The sequence below is a fragment of the Bactrocera latifrons genome, unplaced genomic scaffold, assembly GCF_001853355.1.
Source record: "Bactrocera latifrons isolate USDA-ARS-PBARC rearing strain unplaced genomic scaffold, ASM185335v1 scaffold_46, whole genome shotgun sequence".
NCBI classification, from domain to species: domain Eukaryota; kingdom Metazoa; phylum Arthropoda; class Insecta; order Diptera; family Tephritidae; genus Bactrocera; species Bactrocera latifrons.
The window spans coordinates 136890-155678 of NW_017537112.1; the positions used below are offsets into that span (position 1 = coordinate 136890).

The 18789-nt window shown below is 34.8% G+C and overlaps 6 protein-coding genes across 18 annotated transcripts in view; 5 read left to right on the forward strand and 1 right to left on the reverse strand.

Moving 5' to 3' along the window:
- The first annotated feature begins 1132 nt into the window (after nucleotides 1-1132).
- On the forward strand, nucleotides 1133-1649 carry LOC108973127 (glycine-rich cell wall structural protein-like). The gene is made up of 2 exons (XM_018940160.1): nucleotides 1133-1207; nucleotides 1268-1649. Exons 1-2 carry the CDS (start codon nucleotides 1193-1195, stop codon nucleotides 1568-1570), a joined length of 318 nt encoding a protein of 105 aa, XP_018795705.1. The 5' UTR covers nucleotides 1133-1192; the 3' UTR covers nucleotides 1571-1649.
- Nucleotides 1650-4964: 3315 nt separating this feature from the next.
- Nucleotides 4965-5635, forward strand: LOC108973136 (glycine-rich cell wall structural protein 1.8-like). Its single transcript, XM_018940180.1, has 2 exons — nucleotides 4965-5073; nucleotides 5136-5635. Exons 1-2 carry the CDS (start codon nucleotides 5059-5061, stop codon nucleotides 5598-5600), a joined length of 480 nt encoding a protein of 159 aa, XP_018795725.1. The 5' UTR covers nucleotides 4965-5058; the 3' UTR covers nucleotides 5601-5635.
- A 526-nt stretch (nucleotides 5636-6161) lies between these two features.
- LOC108973135 lies at nucleotides 6162-7959 on the forward strand. The gene is made up of 3 exons (XM_018940179.1): nucleotides 6162-7309; nucleotides 7368-7501; nucleotides 7559-7959. Exons 1-3 carry the CDS (start codon nucleotides 6357-6359, stop codon nucleotides 7741-7743), a joined length of 1272 nt encoding a protein of 423 aa, XP_018795724.1. The 5' UTR covers nucleotides 6162-6356; the 3' UTR covers nucleotides 7744-7959.
- Nucleotides 7960-8330: 371 nt separating this feature from the next.
- LOC108973132 lies at nucleotides 8331-15529 on the reverse strand. Of its 6 annotated transcripts, none has more exons than XM_018940168.1 (3): nucleotides 15431-15529; nucleotides 10546-10705; nucleotides 8331-10483 (listed from the first exon to the last, which is right to left on the reverse strand). In XM_018940168.1, coding segments are annotated over exons 2-3 (1932 nt in total). In that variant the 5' UTR covers nucleotides 10548-10705; nucleotides 15431-15529; the 3' UTR covers nucleotides 8331-8553. The 6 variants fall into 6 exon arrangements, with proteins under 6 accessions (XP_018795713.1, XP_018795714.1, XP_018795715.1 ...); XM_018940169.1 differs by lacking the exon at nucleotides 15431-15529 and adding an exon at nucleotides 11752-11769; XM_018940170.1 differs by lacking the exon at nucleotides 15431-15529 and adding an exon at nucleotides 11548-11565.
- On the forward strand, nucleotides 11098-16463 carry LOC108973133 (homeobox protein Mohawk). 6 transcript variants are annotated; one of them, XM_018940173.1, is made up of 10 exons: nucleotides 11098-11264; nucleotides 12444-12683; nucleotides 13066-13442; nucleotides 13505-13696; nucleotides 13835-13986; nucleotides 14175-14546; nucleotides 14748-14846; nucleotides 15540-15676; nucleotides 15753-15968; nucleotides 16038-16463. In XM_018940173.1, the coding sequence occupies exons 2-10, from the start codon at nucleotides 12560-12562 to the stop codon at nucleotides 16157-16159; spliced, it is 1791 nt and encodes a 596-aa protein (XP_018795718.1). In that variant the 5' UTR covers nucleotides 11098-11264; nucleotides 12444-12559; the 3' UTR covers nucleotides 16160-16463. The 6 variants fall into 6 exon arrangements, with proteins under 6 accessions (XP_018795718.1, XP_018795717.1, XP_018795719.1 ...); XM_018940172.1 differs by lacking the exon at nucleotides 11098-11264 and adding an exon at nucleotides 11868-12310; XM_018940174.1 differs by lacking the exon at nucleotides 11098-11264 and adding an exon at nucleotides 11868-12248.
- A 1415-nt stretch (nucleotides 16464-17878) lies between these two features.
- Nucleotides 17879-18789, forward strand: part of LOC108973137 — a 23079-nt gene continuing 22168 nt past the window's right edge. For all 3 annotated transcript variants that reach the window (XM_018940181.1, XM_018940182.1, XM_018940183.1), the window contains exons 1-2: nucleotides 17879-18041; nucleotides 18108-18182. The gene's annotated coding sequence lies outside the window, so the exon portion shown is untranslated. The remainder of the gene's footprint in view (nucleotides 18042-18107; nucleotides 18183-18789) is intronic.

An 18789-nucleotide genomic window follows, 5' to 3' on the forward strand; every position in this document is an offset into this window, starting at 1 on the left:
TCAGTCGTCTCAAAATGCTTGTCTTCCATCGGCCGTTTCAGGCTAGGAAACAAAAAAATGTCTGGTCCACATCTGCGTTGGGCTGCCGGCCTTGATTAGGTGGCTGTTCACAAGAAAGTCGGTGCGAGTGGGGGTGTTGTCGTGGTGCAACTTTCAATCGGCTGCGATGTCTTGTCGAACCCGATTGAGCCTTCGATTGAATCTCTTGAGTTTTTCCAGAAAGAACAAATTCATGCTTAATCATATCAAACGCTTCTGTAATTTAATTTAATTGCGTACCTCTGCTCTAACGAACGCTGCATTTTCGGCTTGCACCAAAACTGATGAAATCGCTGGCTCGAAACCGTTTTTGGATCTGTAGTCTCTTCGGCAAAGTTGTTCAGAACTATCTGTAGAATATTTACCGCATATGTCATATTTTCGTCTTTTTGGCTTCCTGTAAATCAACCCGCTCCGATGTATGCGAACTAGTGCCTCAGTTTTTGAGATATTTCTCTTGAATTTTGTACATGTCTTTTTCTCCCAAATAATTTATTAGTTTTTTTTTTTACTTGTCCAGATATATTCACGTAGTTTGACATTGATTATTGTTGAAGGTAAGGGCGCAGACGCCAAAACAATGTTTCAGATCGAATCACTGTCGCATATAGTACAGCTGTCATACAAACTGATCGTTCAAAATCGAGTTCTTGTATAGAAAACATTTTTAGTTGAAAATATATCTTCAAAAAATTTGTCATTGGTATTAGCTAAGGCAATAATGCAATCTCCGAAGTAATTGTTCAGATCAGATAACTATAGCATATTGCTGCCTTATAAACTGTAAGTTCTTGTATAAAAAATTATAAATTTGATTGCAACCGAAAATAAGATTTTTCCTGTTTTGTTTTGTGCATATCTCAAAAACTCAATTGCAATGATTACCTTCGCATTAGGTATAAAAAGTGCAATTATTTATTTTTTATATCGTATAAAAAAAAATGTTCCCGTTTGAATGTAAAATTTCGTTATTTGTTATGGTTTTATTATTTTGGCATTTTGCTGATAACCCACCAAACGAGTTTTCTATTTTTTGTTTATCCCATCAACTCCTCCACACAGGTATAAAAGCACCAAAAGTTCTCGAAATTTATTCAGTTTCAATCAAAGGTTTAATAATTACACAAGTAACAATTTGAAGCATATTTGAAGAATGGCAAAAATAATGGTAACAAGCTGTGCCATTTCAACATGACACATTTTTTACCGTTATACTTGTACCTTTCAGATAATACTCGCAGTATGCGTCGCCTTGGCAATGGCGCATCCAGGCGATTATGGTGGTCGTGGCGGAATTGGTGGCGGTCAAGGTGGTTACGCTAGTCTAGGCGGACACGTTGGCCACGGTGGTGGTGGTGGTTACGGTGGACAAAGCGGTGGTGGTTATGGTGTCGGTCTAGGCGGACATGGTGGTGGTGGTGGTTATGGTGGCAGTCTAGGCGGACATGGTGGACATGGTGGTGGTGGCAGTAGTGGTGGATACGGTGGTAGCGGCCATGGTGGAGGTGGATATGGTGGCGGTGGCTACTAAAACTTTTTAAGGCGATCAATTAGTTGTCGTATGTATTAAAAGTATTCATAATGAAAAAATAAAAACAGTTAAAAAAGAATTTGTAGCTAATTTTTTGATCATAAAGTAAATACAAGGAATTCCTGTTAATTATACAGGATGGCTGCCCAAAACATAGCCTTTTCAGAGTTGTTCTGTAAGGATTAAGTTTGGGTGTAACCAAATGTTCGATGCTCTCAGAAAGGTTCGTGAAATATTCCTTTGTCTATACAAAATGAAGTCTTGGAATCTAAGATTGGTTTATAAAGGGTTATCCATTTTGAGGTCTCCTACTTTTTTAAAGAAAAAACACAGACACTTTAAATTTAATGGGGAATGTTTATTATCATTTGAAAAAACATTATTTGGCATTTATTTTTTGAAGGTTAGCTCACCCAAATATTGGACGCGGTAACGTCTCAGATGATCCTTCCAACGAGTCTAACTTTCGATTACTCGTTCGAGCATTTCGACTTATTTGAAAACGTGATCACATTCGCTTGACGCTGACCGTTCTCTCAGTTTATTGAGACATCGATCTGAAATTTTTGCAGCCGTTCTTTTCACACCATGAAATTGCTTATTTGTAAGAACGGCCGATATCAAAACAACTATAGTATATAGCTACCTTACAAACTGATCGACTGATACTATGATACTTAAAACTAATCGAGATAGATATAAGATTATTACCATATATAAATAATCAAGATGACGAGAAAAGTTGAAATCTGGGTGACTGTCTGTCTTTCCGTGCAAGCTAGAGTCTAGAGTAAAAATTGAGATAACTTGATGAGATTTGGTATGCGGATTTTTTACAGAAAAAATTATAAGTTCGGGCCACAGCCACGCCCGCAAATCGCCATTAAACGAAAATCTATAGAGTGCCATAACTAAGCACTAGAGTAGCATATTTACGTCAGAGACATTAAATGTTACCTCCAAGATTGTATGAGAGGATTTTATGGGAACCGGTGTGAAAATTGGACGATGATCGTGGCATCGCCTACTTTTTAATGAAATCACATATCTCGAGACCGACCAACAACTCTTCACGAAATTTAGTACGTAGCTATGTCACAGTGTGAAAATGGGCGAAATCGGACTACAACTACGTCTACAACGTTCTCTCTACGTTTTCATATAACAAAAATTTAAATTCCACTTGATTCTTTCACTTTACAGTGCATAAATCAAGTATTAATTGATATGTCAGGATAAAGTTAAGCACAAATTTTGCCTTTGTGGTGTGTCACCTTATGAATATGTGGACCCAGCGCTTATAGTTGACTTTTTAACGAAAATATCGGACATAGTGTGAGATAATATAATTGAAATTTGGAGAGACCTTTCCTGATAATAATATATCTACGTATCTAGAATGGGTTAAATAGGATCATTACTTTACTTAGAATGAATAAAATCGGTTTAAAACTTGCCTTAGACTGTAATAACTAACAAGTCTTATGTATATGAATGTATTTCCCTGCCTTTAATCTTTGCAAGTTGCAAGAGTATGAAATGTTGGTTATACTCGAACTTAGCACTTCCTTACATGTTGTTCTTATTTTTTCGACTAAAACTATATGTACATACATGTATTATGAGCTATAAAACTATGAGCGTATAAAAATGTATACATATAAAATAATACATGTATGACTACCCAACATGAAGTCGTCGGCTGTTACAAATTTTATATTACACATTATATTATACACGTACATATATTGCATATTTACGAGATGAGAAGCATGTAGCATGGGGATATGGTGAAGTATTTAGGCTTCATCTGAGATAAGAAGATTTCAAGGAAAACTAATATCGAGGAGAGAAGCCGTTGACAAAAATGGAGTCTAACCGAAAGTAATCCTTTGGCTCTACACCAATATAGTCAAGGTTACTATGTCGTCTTTGTGTGGTGAGGGGCGCTTGAAAAAGTTAAACTTACTGACAAGCTCGAGAGCTTGGACAGTGAGCTTCTTAACGGATGGATCAAAGCTTGGGAGAAAGGTTGGTTGAGGGATGTTAGAAATTATCTAACAACTGCCATTAAGATATCGGTAGATCTACTACTCTGGAGTACAGCCTCCTTCTAAGAAGTGATCATCCACACTGTTAACAGAGCGTTGATATATATAAGTCATGAATTCACTAACCCTACAGTGCCTAATACCTAACCTCGGTATGACTGGCGAGCTGGCAACAAAAGTCACCCTATCTGTAGAATGGCAATGTGCAATGCTCTCTTTGTACGTTTTTCTACTTAGTAGTTGGGCTTCGCGTGAGCTTGGCCAGCTTTAGACTACGCTGCCCTGCGAAAAATCCTTTCGACCCTACACTAACATAGGTGGATCGTGTGCAAGTAGTCCACTGGGCTCTCCGCCTTCAGTAAGGATTGTCTGCTCTAGTTGGAGGTGATGTAATTAGACAGTACGCAATCGGGGTCAAAGCGGTAGGGTTGAGAATTTTTCCGAATGCCAATTGTTTAAAAGAAAACTAGGCGAAACCAGCTCAGCACTTCTTTTTTGACTGTTCCGCTTTGACTAAAACTTTAACACATGTGAGATGCCATTGAGATGGTGGAAATATAAATAAAACGTCTATGCTTGTTTGTATTGACCACAAAGCGCTTTGTCGACTTATAAAATCTGATTAAAGGAGTTCTCTTTTATGATTTCACAAAGTGCGATTGTTATCTTGAGGAAAAGTGATTTAAATGCACACAGTTACAGTTAGAATGTTATATTAGAATATTTTTTCCAAAAATTCGGCTTACGGCCATGAAAACGTTCGATTCCGTACATCTTTTTAGATGCAAGGGTCCATCAATTTTAACTCAAATTAGTCACTGGTCGTACAGACGGATGGTCGACAAACGGACAGACTTCCGGAAATCAACTATCCTGATATAGATACTTATGTACTAGACTATTAGATATCTATGTGGATAATAGTTTTTAAAGGAGTTAGGCTATTCAATTATGTTTGTCTTGAATTTCATAGAACATTGCTCTTTGTTGTTCTACCAGACTTAGTTTAATGTCTTGATTAAAATATTAAAATAAATACAAATATATGTATGTACATGCATGTATGTATATAAGCAAACATCTTTTTACTTTTTGAAAACCAAAGGTCAAAGAAACACCAAAAATTGAGGCTTAATCATTATCATTGTCGGGTATCTTCGCTTCATTCATTCATTTGGCTGCAAAACTGGCAGGAACAACAATCACAGCAAAGACAGATTCGTGTTATCATTGTAAACAAATACTATTTTTTTTTGCGGTTATATTTCGGGAATTTTTCTCAAAAACAATTTCGATTACTGTGTATTTTCTAGAATTGAATTCATCCTATCAGCTTCTGCCAACCAATATAAAAGCACCACCATTTTTTTAAATCTATTCAGTTTCATTCAAAGGTTTAATAATTACACAAGTGACAATTAGAAGCTAGTTTGAAGAATGGCCAAACTAATGGTAACAAACCCGTGCCATTTTAATATGTATAAATTATTTACCGTTAAACTTGAATTTTTCAGATAATCCTCGCTGTCTGTGTCGCCTTGACAATGGCGTATCCAGGTCATGGTGGCGGTCGAGGTGGTCACGGTCAAGGTGGTTACGATCAAGGCGGTTATGGTCACGGTGGTTATGGTCACGGTGGTTATGGCCAAGGTGGTTTTAGTGGCGGCCAAGATGGTCTAGGAGGTGGTCACGGTGGTGGTCACGGTGGTGGTCACGGTGGTGGTCGAGGCGGTGAAGGTGGTTACGGTCTAGGAGGAGGTCACGGTGGTGGTCACAGTGGTGGTGGTTACGGTCAAGGTGGTTTTAATGACGGTCATGTTGGTTTTAATAGCGGCCAAGGTGGACGTGGTGGCTTAGGAGGTGGTCACGGTGATGCTGGAGTTGGTGGAGGACATGGTCATGGAGGACAAGGCAACTTTGGTGGAAACGGCGGTTATGGTGGACAAGGCGGGCATGGTGCTGGTGGTCATGGTTATTAAAATTTTCGATTATATACATATGTATGTATAAAAAATTTTAATACTACCATTAATAGACGCGTTAAAAGTATTAAAAAATAAAATGAAATAAAAACTGATAAAATGGAATTTGGAGCTAATTTTTATTGATAATATACCGATGGAATTCTGTTTAAAAGTACGCAAAAAAAAAATTGTTTTCCCAGAACTATGAAGTAGAAAATCTCAGAAATTGTGAGATTATAATTCAGTAGCTGTGACTTGAGAGGTTAAATTATAATACAACAATAAAATTTTCTTCTGGTTGTAAACGTGTTACCTCAAACCATACTTGGTTAGTAGCTGTATAAACGTATAACCGATTAGAATATATAAAATATATCGCAAGACCTCTACTATTATTTTCCCGCTTAATATGTACATACATATGTATATTCAGATTATGTAATAAATTGTTACTTCATAAAGAATACATACATATGTTAACCGCAGACACCGGGATTATTAAATTGTTCCAAAAGTACTCCAACAAAAAAATAATTTTATTTTAACGAATAATTGGCAGCTACACTTTTCATCTTTCAATTTGACAAACAGCTGATTTCTCCTGACCAAAACAATCGATTATTAATTCGCGTTGTGCTGGTTTTTTTTTTTTCAAACAGCCCCAAATACGTAAATTTGCATTGAATAATAGTTGAAAATGAAATAAAGTTATTTTTTAAATAATCAATACAACCGCATTGTGTCGAATTGATGTGACGAACGGTGGTCATTATGGCCATGTTGACCCGTCGTACCTCACCCGGTTCACCAAAAGCTTTACAACGTTTTCAAAACTGCATATCCTTTCTCTGGCCGTCATTGCATTCAGGTACATCTCATGACAATAGAATACAGCGTAAGTCCACCCAACTGGACACAATTGATTGTTTAACGAATGAACTAGTAAGTCGCAATTCCAAAAAATGGGATGAACTACGAGACACGCTTATTAAGAAAAGCAACAAAAGTGATTTAAGTGCACACAACTTTAGTGATCACAACGAAATGGTATCTACTAGTTTCGGTCAGAATGTGAATATGTTGTCCAAGGGTGTTGTAAGCGATTTACAAGCTATTCGTTCACCACAACTGGGGTTAGATATACGTTCTTTATCTCAAGCACAACTGGACAATTTATTATTATCTACGGTGGAAATAAAAAATAAACCAGATTTTCTATACCTAATCAGGCAATGCTTACGTCACAAGCAGCTACCATCGAATGAAGTACTATTGGCTTGTCTTAAATACCTCATGCAATTGTGTCGTTTGCAACAGATCGACTCATTGGCAGATTTGTGTAAGCTACATGAACATCCACTTGTTAAAACATATGCCAATTTCGCACCGTTCAAAGCAATGGCACTCTGGCGAAGTGGAAGTGCAGATATAGCTTTAATGACATTGCATCGTGGCTATGGGGACTGTATGGAAACGGATGAAGGCAGGCGAATGACGCGTAATGTTTTTCGTACTATTGTTGAGGAGACATTAGTGCAAAAGAGTGATGCGGTCTTAGTTTCACTGATGCAAGTGGCACACTCAATATATAAAGAACAAAAAGATATTTTTGTTGTCGCCTGTGTGTGGAAACAATGTTTCGCTAGTGAATGGTTCTGTGATCAAAAATCCGCAGCAGAGCTTTATGAACATTATAAAGAGCTACAATTACTTGTCGCACGACGGTATGTTTTGTTGTATATATACGCTACGGGTTAATAACAGAAATTTTGTCATCCATAGTTCAAGTTCTCTATGTTCATCATTTTTACGTGCGAATAATGTTGATGCTGTACATCGCCTAATAGAAGCGTTTTTACAAAAAAATCAACGAGAAGCTTGCGCAAATTGTCTGGGTCAATTGTTTAATCACCAATGTGAGTACTTTCTTTTTTTTTAAGGAGGTATTGAATAAAAATATTCTAATTTTAAAGATTTGAGGAGTGATTTAAGAGCTTGTGCTGAGATCATTAAGTCCTGCAGTGAACTAGGAATGCCGTTAAGTGCAGTTCAAAATGAACAATTTTTAAGTTTGTTCCTTAATCAACCGGCAACAACTGCTGTACGCAATGTGGGTCATCAATCAAAACCAATTAAGGAGTTCCAGTATAAATTTTAAAATAACGCGAATTAAAATATGACTTCAGATGTTACTTTATTTTTTTTTTTTTTATTTATCTGTAAAAGTTTTTGAAGTAAGCGAAACATATGGTATTTATTTTTTGTTGTTAAATAGCGAAATGTTACACTTTACAACTGACAAATATTCGTAAACTTGCACCAATAATTAATGGTTCACTATTGAAAGTTCTAAATAAAGCAATAAACAGTTCAATATTAATAAGTATTATTTATAACTAATGCATTAATATATCTTAAAATTATTAAATTCGACGCTGAGAAATTATAGAATTAAATTAAGATTTAGATTTGGATAGATCCCCAATTATCATATATTCATTGCAACGTGTTACCAACTGAAGATAGCGTAGTGCCTCTAAGCATGTACGAGTGCGATATTACGCACAAGTGACACAGGGTTTACGTCCTTCCAGTCCTCAAATTAAAGGCACATTAATTTTTTTTATGTGTGGAACTAAATTTTAATCATTTTTCTCAAAATTCAAAACGTTTCATATGACGTATATATGTCGATAACAATCAGCTGATATCTGGCTGTAAAGCAAATCGGTTATCGACTTGCTGCAAAACTTCCAAAAGTTACCGCTTGTAGAAAGTAATTCGAATTTTTAATTTAATGATTTTGATAACGTGAAATTCCAAAAAAAAAAAAAAAAATTATAATATAAACCGCATTGACCAGGTCTATTGTATTACGCCCAATTTTCATTTCCATAGAATTAATTTTTACTTATCCACATCAAGAAGTTCAAACGTATTTATCGAAAATAATACTGCAATTACTATACTAAGGGTCGTTATTATTCCGGTCGTCCTCATTATCACTTTCACTGATAAGTGTCTCTGATTTGTCTGCCTCTGCGGTTGCATCCGTCTCCGGGACACCTGTACAATCGCGGCAACGCAGTATAAAATGTTTTTGGCAAAGCGGTCGTAGGCACTGTTGGCACCGCGTTTTTGTTTTTCGCGAATTTTTACTGGGACACTTTCGGCAACATAAACGACTTTGTAAGTTTTTTGGAAATAACTTGATACCTTCAGGTATTTTCATTTTATCTGTTTGTAAAAAGATAAAGTTAGTTTCTCCATGTATTTCGTTTGTGGCACTGGCGAATAGTTGCTCGGTTGGCTCACCCAGAATTTCGGAGATTTGTACTTTTTGTGACAATGTTAAACGATTCGAATTAAGTTGCCGTTTAAGTTGTTGCTGTGTGAGATATAGACCAAGATGGCGTTGGAAGTTTCTTTGTTTTATGCTTTTATCGCCATTCGAAGAAAGCACAAAAAGTATCCATGAATTCAAAGCGGCATAATCAAGCATGTTCTGAAAGAAATTAGCCGAGAAAAGAACGCCATTGTGTGGTATTGTATGTCGCGTTGAGTACGTACAACATGCTTTGTTGTAAGTATTGCATGCATTACAGCTTAAGTTGTATAAACGTTCTACGTTTATTGTTTTCGGAATACCGCTGGCCAAAAAAAATCCCGGACAAGTTTCACTTGATATTAATGTGCAATGATCCGAGTATAATCTTCGCCAAGTACTGTTCGACGCATGATCTGCTGGCAGCTCCAAAGCATTATTTGGCAACATGCCAACTACAGACATGTCCATTTCCATCATTTTATTCGTTAGTTCTATGCTAATAAATTTTGGCGAAAGTACAATATTTCGTTTGCTTCCTTTTATGTCGGATACCAGTCGTACCACGTCACGTTCTGTATAACCCCCTTTGGGGTGCAGAATCGCATTGCACATATAAAGCGTCTTTGCATCGCATAAAGTTAACAGTTGTGAATCTTCACTTGAATTTGTCAAATTAATCAGCACTTCGTCAACGGAACAATTACCACTTGGTGCATAATATGAACGACAGTTTACTAAAAATTTGTTCCATATATCCAATATTGCCCGGGAATTATATGTCTTTCCATTTACGTCATTTTCTCCAAAGCTTAAGCATTCGTATATAAATTTGAATCTTTTCAGAGGCATTGTAGCGCGAAATACAGCATTTCCTAACTCCAATGACCATAACTCGTCCAGTGGACCATTATGAGTAGCATTACGAAATATACCACACAGATAATTAAGCCCTATCCAAGCGCGAAACTCCACCGCATCGATTAATCGTTGATGTGGTAATTTCGCTCTCCTTTCCTTTATCTCTATGTTGGTGTAGTGCAAAATTTGAGAGATAATTTGTTCATCAAAAAGTAAACTCCACATTTCCAGTATACTTCCCATTGTGTGGGCGGGCCCTTTGCCTTTAGGTTGCAGCAATTGTAGCGCAGATTGAAAGCTTTTGTTTTCAGCTCCATTTGTTCTCGCAGTCTTCCATAAAAAGCCATTACGTCCTCTGAACTCATCTTGACTTCGTTTTCTTTTGTAAAGTTTACTTGTTGCATTGTTTTCATTATCATCACCCTCACTTTCATCAGTTTCTAGTAAGTCAGCATCTTGATATGTGTAAGTGTAGTAATTTTGTGAAGTAATTTCCACATTGTTAAATAAAGGATCAATACAAGATTCGGGTTCTTCCTTGAAATCCGCACCTCTTGGATTTACATCAACCAGCGTATCAAATTCTGTTGCAGAAATAGAATTCAAAACTTTCAGTAATGTAGCGTCATGTTGATCGCAATCATCCTCCTCTGAATCATTTGAACGTTTTATGTTGGACAGCACCTTTGCAGAAAAACTCATAGTCGCTGACCTGATACAAATGAATATACCATTTTATTGAAATCATGTTTAATATCATATGAATTAACTTACATACGTGACCTATACAAAATATAATGGGTTAATAGGAATCCAGGGTTGCAATAGTGTTAAATCGAACTCCAAGTCGTGCTTAAATTTCATTAGAATAAATTCGATTATTATCACCACAAATGAAAGGAAACGCGCCTTAAATTTTTGCTCCAGGAATACACTGAAATCAAAATATACGCGTTATACAAAAAATTTAAATATGTGTGATTTTTGCAAGTATTATAAATTCCACAGACCTGTAGAAAGTGCATAGCAAAACAAATGAATAACTGCACCTACATCTTTTTTAATTCTTTATCTACGAATACGTTCTCAAAGGGGAACTGTAAAGGCGCAAAAGCGAAGTCAATTCTGCCTTCGTTCGCTGCTTCGGCTGTCAAATCGGCTCTAGCTAGATGTTCGTTTCGTCTACTTTTTGATAGCATTTTAGGTATTGAATGGAATCGTTTGTTGTATGGTTAACGCAATCGGTGTAAAACTGTGAAAATTCCGCGAGCATATAAATCGAAATTACAAATTAAGTTTCAAAGTGGTCTATAAAATTGAACAGCTAAAATAATTGTTTTGTGTGTACACAATAACAAAATTTGTGCGTTGAAAATGTCAAATTGACATTTTTGACTAGTTGACGGACAAAACTTCATTTTTTTCTGCTTTGTGAAAATTATCGGTATTTCGCTGTGTCTACTGCTTCTATTTGACATTCAACGACATTTGAGGTATGGAATATAGATATTGGTGATGTCAACGTAGCGCCTATGGATCCTTACAAAAACTCATACATTGGCTAAATAAATGAAATAATAAAGTTTTATATGTATGTTTGGATACAAAAAGACAAATATTCTAATATCTTAATTTTCTGCTGCACATAGATGTTACAACGCTTCGGCCATCTTGCGCAGAGCTTTGGTTATCTTATACCCCACATCTGACCTATTTTTTTTGTATATATTGAGTATATAAGTAAAGCGCATAACTTAACCGACTATAATTATTTACATTAAAACATGTAGATTCGGTTCGTTCGGTGATGTTTTGGTGAAAAATATCTCCCCTAGCATCATACCTCAGTTTCCAAAACCCACTGGGTGGTAGAAAATTTTTATATTTACATACATATGTATTTCGTATATTTCATTCTTATTTAAGATATTCCAATGACATTTGCTTCCAATTGCATTTTTCTATATGTCACTTTCTCACCAATTATTTTGTTTCCGCCATTTTGACAAACGAAACGAAAAACTTTTTTTTTGCTTTTAAATTATTCTTTTATTAATTCTATTTTCGTTGAAAGAACACAAAAATTCGAGTATATCTGTTTCATTCTCTCTTTAAGTTGGAATGGTGTAAAACGTCATGGAGAACAATAAATGACAAATGTCAAACGCGTGCTTCATATTTCGTGGCGTTCAAGGAATATTGAAGGAAAAAAGTTTGAAGTTTAATTAGTCAAAAATCGCAGTAGAAATTGACGTTTTGTAGATTTTGTATACAAATGCATGTCAAAAGCCACTGGAGCCGGTAAACTACTGTATGAGAAATACGCAGGTCTAGAGCTATCTAGGAAAACTATTGGAAGCATCTAAGCAACTGCTGACTTGTGATCCCTAAGGCAACTTTGTTAAAAAATTTATTTTAGAAAAACGCTTTAATCGTATTTAGGAGACAAAATCACTTGAACACTTATATATCAAATAGTAAGCAGACGTTTGGCGGTATATTTTAATTTTGACTCGGAATATTTCAACTTTTGAATTTTGTAAGACGCTTTAATTTTTTTCTTTGAAATAGCGAATTAAAAATAAAATATAGCATTGTTGATGAAGCCAATTGGTTACACGAGTTGTATTAAAGATTTTAAAAATAGTTTTCGTTTTTTGTATCATTCCCAGGTTACATGTTGGGCTGCTCCAACATACGTTAGTAAGAATATTGCTAAAATAAATGATTCTGTAGCATTGATTGTGCGAGTTATAAGAGAAAACATTCACTATTTCAAAGATTCAAAATGCTCTCACCGGACACACTGCATCACGAAGAAGTCAATTTGGCGTTAGACCGGCAAGTACGCCAAGACATACAGGATATGGCGCAAGAGGCGCAAATACAAGCACAAATAATAGCGCACGAAGGTAAATAGAAATCCTATAACTGTATGTTATTAATAAATATACTGTGACGTTATGCTAGAAAAAACCCTTAGTGTCAATATTTAAGACTTTTTTGTGAAAGACAGTAGCGTTGACAATAGCTTAGAATGGAATGACAGACCGGTGGCACTTGACATCGCCATGCCGGCATGTCAAAATACACTATTTGACAAGGAAATGTCACTTGCATGCAAAATTGTAAAAAAGTTATTTGGTTTACACATCTGCAACATACTTTTAGATATTGATTATATGAAAATATTTTGTTTAAAACAGTTTGATCTAGAGCGGCAACAAGTGGGTGCTACAAATTAACGCCAATTGCAATATCGTCTATAACACCAATTTACATATTTATTTGTAGCGCGAGATCGATTTCAATCTACATCCAGCGTTGAGGAAGATGGTCAAGAAGATATTGAGCATGACGGGGTCACCGTTTTGGGTGTTGTTGAAGCCGATGATGATGATGACGTACATCATCATGAAAGTATTGTTGAAGAGGATTTGACCGAACACGATTTGTCTGATATGCAGGATGTCAAAGATTTCAAGGATATGTTAATGGAATCCAATGATGGTAATGCGGACAATTCTTTAATGCGCAAGCGACGCGGCAACCTGCCAAAACAATCTGTTAAGATCTTAAAACGTTGGTTGTATGAACATCGCTACAATGCATACCCAAGCGATGCAGAAAAGTTTACACTATCACAGGAAGCTAATTTGACGGTTCTTCAGGTGTGTTGTCAACTCTAAAATTTATAATATATATTTTTCAACTTTAATTCTATTAAAAAAAGGTTTGCAATTGGTTTATCAACGCCCGAAGACGTATATTACCCGAAATGATACGACGAGAGGGCAATGACCCTTTGCACTTCACCATTTCAAGGCGCGGTAAAAAATTAAACTCATCATTAAACTCATCAAATAGTTTAAGTGCAAGTGGAATTGTACCAAATCCTATTACTGGTAGTCCAGCATCCGAAGTGGTAAGCATTTTTAATACATATACACGTAAACATTTATTTTAAAATATATATATATTTTTTTTTAAATTTAGAAATGCTGTCATTTTTATACATATACTTAAATGTATTTTAAAATATTTGTTTTGGGGTTTTTTTTAGATCGTTGGCGCGACGGAAGAAGTTGAGGGCGATGAGGTACATGATGGCGTCGCAAATGTACTAACAGCGTTAGGCCATTTCGTACAAACGCCTGGCGGTCACATGGTCAAAGTTGAACCAGACATGGAGTACGATGATAGTGTAATTTATAGGTATGTCGAAAATAATTGCAAGTATTCGGATAGTGTAATTTTTTATTAATCGCATATTTTTGTTTAACTATTGTATAAATGTATTTTGCTCTTGTCAACCTCATTCATTAATCAACAAATATTGCATTTATTTCGCCATCAATCAAATAATCGAATAATTCGAACTGTGTTCAAAACCATGCGAAAAGGTGGCAGCAGGCGATTGCTGCCAATCCGCAAGGCTTTCAAAATTTGCATCCACAAATTCAGGCAAAAATTTTGGCAAAAATTCAAGCCGCTAAACAAAGACAAGCAGCCGCTAATGCAGCCGCCGCCGCTGCTGCTGCTGCACAAATGCAACAGCCTTCATACAATACTAGCACGAGCGTTATGCAAAATCCAGATATTGCTGCTGTTGCAGGTTTGCCAGCTTCTCCGCCATCTTCAATCAACTCTTCCGCAGCGGCACATTCTCAGTATCCGCACAGTGCGAAATACTTCTATTCACAAACACTCAATCAAATTTTCCACATCCAGAATAGTATGCCGCAAACGAAGAACTCATATTTCAATGCGTTGAGGTAGTCGGACAGTGGCTTGTGTTTTAAATGCTTTGCTTTTCTTATTTTATTGTATAGTTTCTTGCTGTTTGTGTGGTTGATGCACTATCATAATTAAATGTAATTTTATATGGAGTATTTCGCTTTTTTTTTTTTTAATAGCGAATTATTTAATTTTATGTTTTTGATTTTTAATAATAACATGTATTTATATTCTTACAGATCGGAAGATGACAGCGTCAACGAATATGATTCGTGCGAGCCACAAAGTGAGGAGGAAGGCAAATTTGAAAGCTCAGACGCTTGGCAAAGCGTTATGAAGTAAGTTTGTACAATGCGAATAAAGCATTTTAACTACACCTATTGCGAACAGCTCGGTGCTAAAATCATTGTAGCACTCTTGTAAATATGTACAAATGTTGGATTTGAGTATTTGATATTTAATTATTGTACAAATGTTTAATTTGAGTATTTGAAAGTTAATTTTATGAAAACATCAATTTTTATGTATTTATTTAAACAATATTTTTTCTTTCAAATTTGTTATACAAAAAAGGTGTAGTTATTTGGCTGCACACTATTATTTTCTCTTTTACTACTATACTTCTTTGAAATTTTCTTTCTATTTTTTTGTTTTTTTGTGCTCAATATGTTTTTCGAAAATTTCCGATATTTACACGTATTTTTTGGTCTACAACCCATGTCTATTGCCTGCCTGGAACTTTTCAAAATTTTTCCAACATCAATACCACCACCATCACTACTGCCACTATGATTGTACCACTACAAAAACAAAACACATATAATCTATGCAAACGTAAAACAACACACCCAAAACAACAATATTTTCGTCACATGTGTGTTTGTACGTTGTTCATCTAAAAAAAAAAAAAAATCCCACTCACCTCTTCGTTCCTACGCTCATACCGCTTCATTTTGGTTATTTGTGACTTGACTGTCCGTCCCGAAATGAATGCGTACACTTATTTCGTCTATTGAACGTTTCTTTTACGGGACTGTTTTCAGTACCGAGGAAGTAACGACCTCTAGTCCAACTGCAACGAATAACACCTATTGGACGACGGCATCACATCCGCACACGACGACAGCGCAATCTCATGCAATAGGTGTTACTGGCGCAACAACAACAGGTACGGCCCTACCTCTAAACGATGCATAATCGTGTAGTTCTACATTAATTGCTATTATTTATCTCTTTCCACTCAGGCAACAATGTGATAGCAGCTGCCAATGTGAATGCGCTGGTCACACCAATCGAATGTAAAGCTGAACCGGGCGTAACAGTGGGCGCCGAAGCAACGGTTGTTACATCAGGCGTCTCAAATGCATCTAACAGTAATAATAATAGCGCAAATGCAACAAATAACAATACAATTACATCAACCGTACAGGTTATACATCCTGGCAGTCATCTGGTGAAAGGTTTGTCTGTTTTTTCACAAAATATCCGAATATACTGTAAAACTGTCATAAATATTACTTGTTTTGCAGGTGTGATCCGTGACGATAAAGATAAATTTAAATGTTTGTACCTGCTGGTGGAGACGGCAGTGGCCGTGCGCCAACGTGAGAAGGAACAAGAAGACGAAGATGTGCATGTGCTGGGAAATTAGTTATTCGACCACCAACCACACGCAATGAACAATACAACAAAACGAAGAAATTCACACATCCACCAACGGTTTGCAGTGATGTGTCTTTTGTATAGTGTCAAAAAATGTGAAATTAAGCCTTGCACAGTTTTATTTATGCGGAATTTCTGAGAGCTCACCGTTGTGTGAGCAATAATAACTCTTCTAAGCACTAGTTAGTACCATACATTTAGCGCAATAATCGGTTAGATTTCAAATATTTTCTGCTTGCTACTAATGTTCAATATTACAACTTTCTTATAGCATATGTTAATCATATTAGTTTTTTCTCTTTAATTTCGCAACTACAATATTTAAATTAATTTGTCAATGTTTTACATGAATTACATTAAACGCGTATTTATCACTTTCTAATAATTAAGTGTTTTTATACTTGGTTGTAAATGCTTATATATATACAGATTATCAAATGAAAATACGCCAATTTGCCAAATAGCTACTAATAATAATAAATTATATTGCTGTAACTTTAAACTTTTTCTATTTTATTGCAAAAGTGCATTAGACAAATTTACAATAATTTCAATAAGAGATTGTAGCAACAACTGCTTACAATCTCTTCTGCGCGCTGCAGAAAATGCTTGGATTCATTTAAAAAAACATTTTTTAATATTGAATATTTTTATTTTATGTTTCACAAACGTACATGCGTTTAATTGCATGAAAACGAATATTTTAATTTGTCTTTTATTAATGTTCTCGTATTAGTTTTTTTTCATATCTTTCCTTCATATTTCCTGCGTTTTTAAAGTAAACAATGAACAGCTGATAGCTCACTTGAGAGTTGTTATAATGTATGGTATTTCCCGTTACTGCCACATTGCATCACCTAAAACTGTCAAAAATAAATTATGCGCGAATATTGGCAGTTTTTGAGTATGAAGAAATGTAAATCAGGTCATTAAATAATAACTATTTTTTTTATTGAGTTTTGAATTGAGTTTGAGCCATATTTCTCATAAAAACCCATCAAATATGTGTTAGCAATTTTTAGTGCGTTTTTGCTTAACATCTTGTTTAAATTTAAAAAATTATTTTTACTTTGATGATGCAGTGTGGTGAATAGCTGTCTAAAAAGTCAAAAATCTATTAAGCATAATTAAATTAAAAAATTAAATTTGATATTATAAAACAAAAAATTATCAAAATATAACTTTACAAAAAGAGAAATAAATATTTGAAATTTAGTTTTACCAAAAAATAAAAGGAGAATAAATGCGTAAATTAATACATTTCAAAGTTTTTACTTACAAAACTAGTTGGTAAGCATTTTACTTAAGCGCGTTGTACACTTGTAAATTAATTGGAAGAGCGAAGAAAAACTTGTAAAGAAAAATAGAAGTGCATAATTATTAGAACTTTTCACAACTTGGGAAAAACTATGAAAAAATGCAATTATTTTTTACTGTATCAAACGAACACTAAGCCTAGACATTAAGCTTTCTTTTAAATGCTAACTTTCCAGTCCGCTAACTTTTCGTTCTACGTCATAGATATAAATAATATCGCTAAACAGGTACCATTTCTTAATTTCTGACCTTTGTAATACGAAAATGTGTAAAGAAATTTAGCAAACAAATTAAAAATTTACTTAAAATCAATTAAATTATAAATACAATACAAATATAAATATCGAAAATTGTTAATCATAAATAAGAAACAATAATTTATATACACAAATAAACCACAATTTGTCGAATGAAATAAAAACCGAAAAGTGAAAATTGCTAATTTTAGTAATTATATACATGACGACAAACTCTTTTTATCTACCACAGCAGCTCTAACAGCACAACTAATTGAAACATAATTTTCGTATTCTAAATATGAAGAACTCCAATTGGTATGATTTTTCAATTTTACCTTTCCATACATACATATGGGTATTATCGTTTTATTATTTTTGCAGCGTTAACCAAATTACTGTGGCTTATAATATTTAAATAATAAAACGCATAGATTTCGCTGGATTTTGAGCAATAAGGTAAAATTTTCTTTTGAAATTACATTTTTTCTAATATTTTTTGTGTCAATGTGATTTTGGACCTTTCTGAATGTTTCAAGAAAGTTTAGTATCGAATTTAAATTTTTGACCTATGTATCTTAGCTACTTGAAATTATGTTTCATGTTCAGTAGCAATGATTAAAAATAATGATTGTATGTACGAAACATAAAACCAGGGACCTAAAAACAGACCTATTGAAAATGGGTGTGAAAAGTATGAAATTAATTTTTTTTGCACTGTTTTGTAGTTAGTTTTTTAGTTTTAAATTGAACTAGTCTCTTAGTTTTTATATATCGACTTACAAGAAGCAGCTCGGAATCGCCAAAATAGGACCTCCATAGCATATATTGCTTAGATCGGACTACAATGTATAACATATACATATATAGATGCCATACAAACTGCTGAATTAAAATGAAGTTCTGGTATGAAAAACTTTTTCATGCAAAATGTTTGTTAAAAATCAAGAGAAAGATCTTTTATGCTAAAAGAAATGCACCTGCGAAGGGTATACCAGCTACGGTATCGCTGAAGTTAACACTATCTTTTATATAATTTTGATGTTTATTTGAATTAATTTATTAT

Coding starts and splice junctions, on each gene's coding strand:
- LOC108973135 (XM_018940179.1), top strand. CDS start 6,357: ATGGCCATGTTGACCCGTCGTACCTCACCCGGTTCACCAAAAGCTTTA. Junction 7,310..7,367: donor CAATTACTTGTCGCACGACG/GTATGTTTTGTT, acceptor TGTCATCCATAG/TTCAAGTTCTCTATGTTCAT. Junction 7,502..7,558: donor TCAATTGTTTAATCACCAAT/GTGAGTACTTTC, acceptor CTAATTTTAAAG/ATTTGAGGAGTGATTTAAGA.
- LOC108973133 (XM_018940173.1), top strand. CDS start 12,560: ATGCTCTCACCGGACACACTGCATCACGAAGAAGTCAATTTGGCGTTA. Junction 13,987..14,174: donor GATGATAGTGTAATTTATAG/GTATGTCGAAAA, acceptor CCATGCGAAAAG/GTGGCAGCAGGCGATTGCTG. Junction 14,847..15,539: donor GCTTGGCAAAGCGTTATGAA/GTAAGTTTGTAC, acceptor TTTCTTTTACGG/GACTGTTTTCAGTACCGAGG.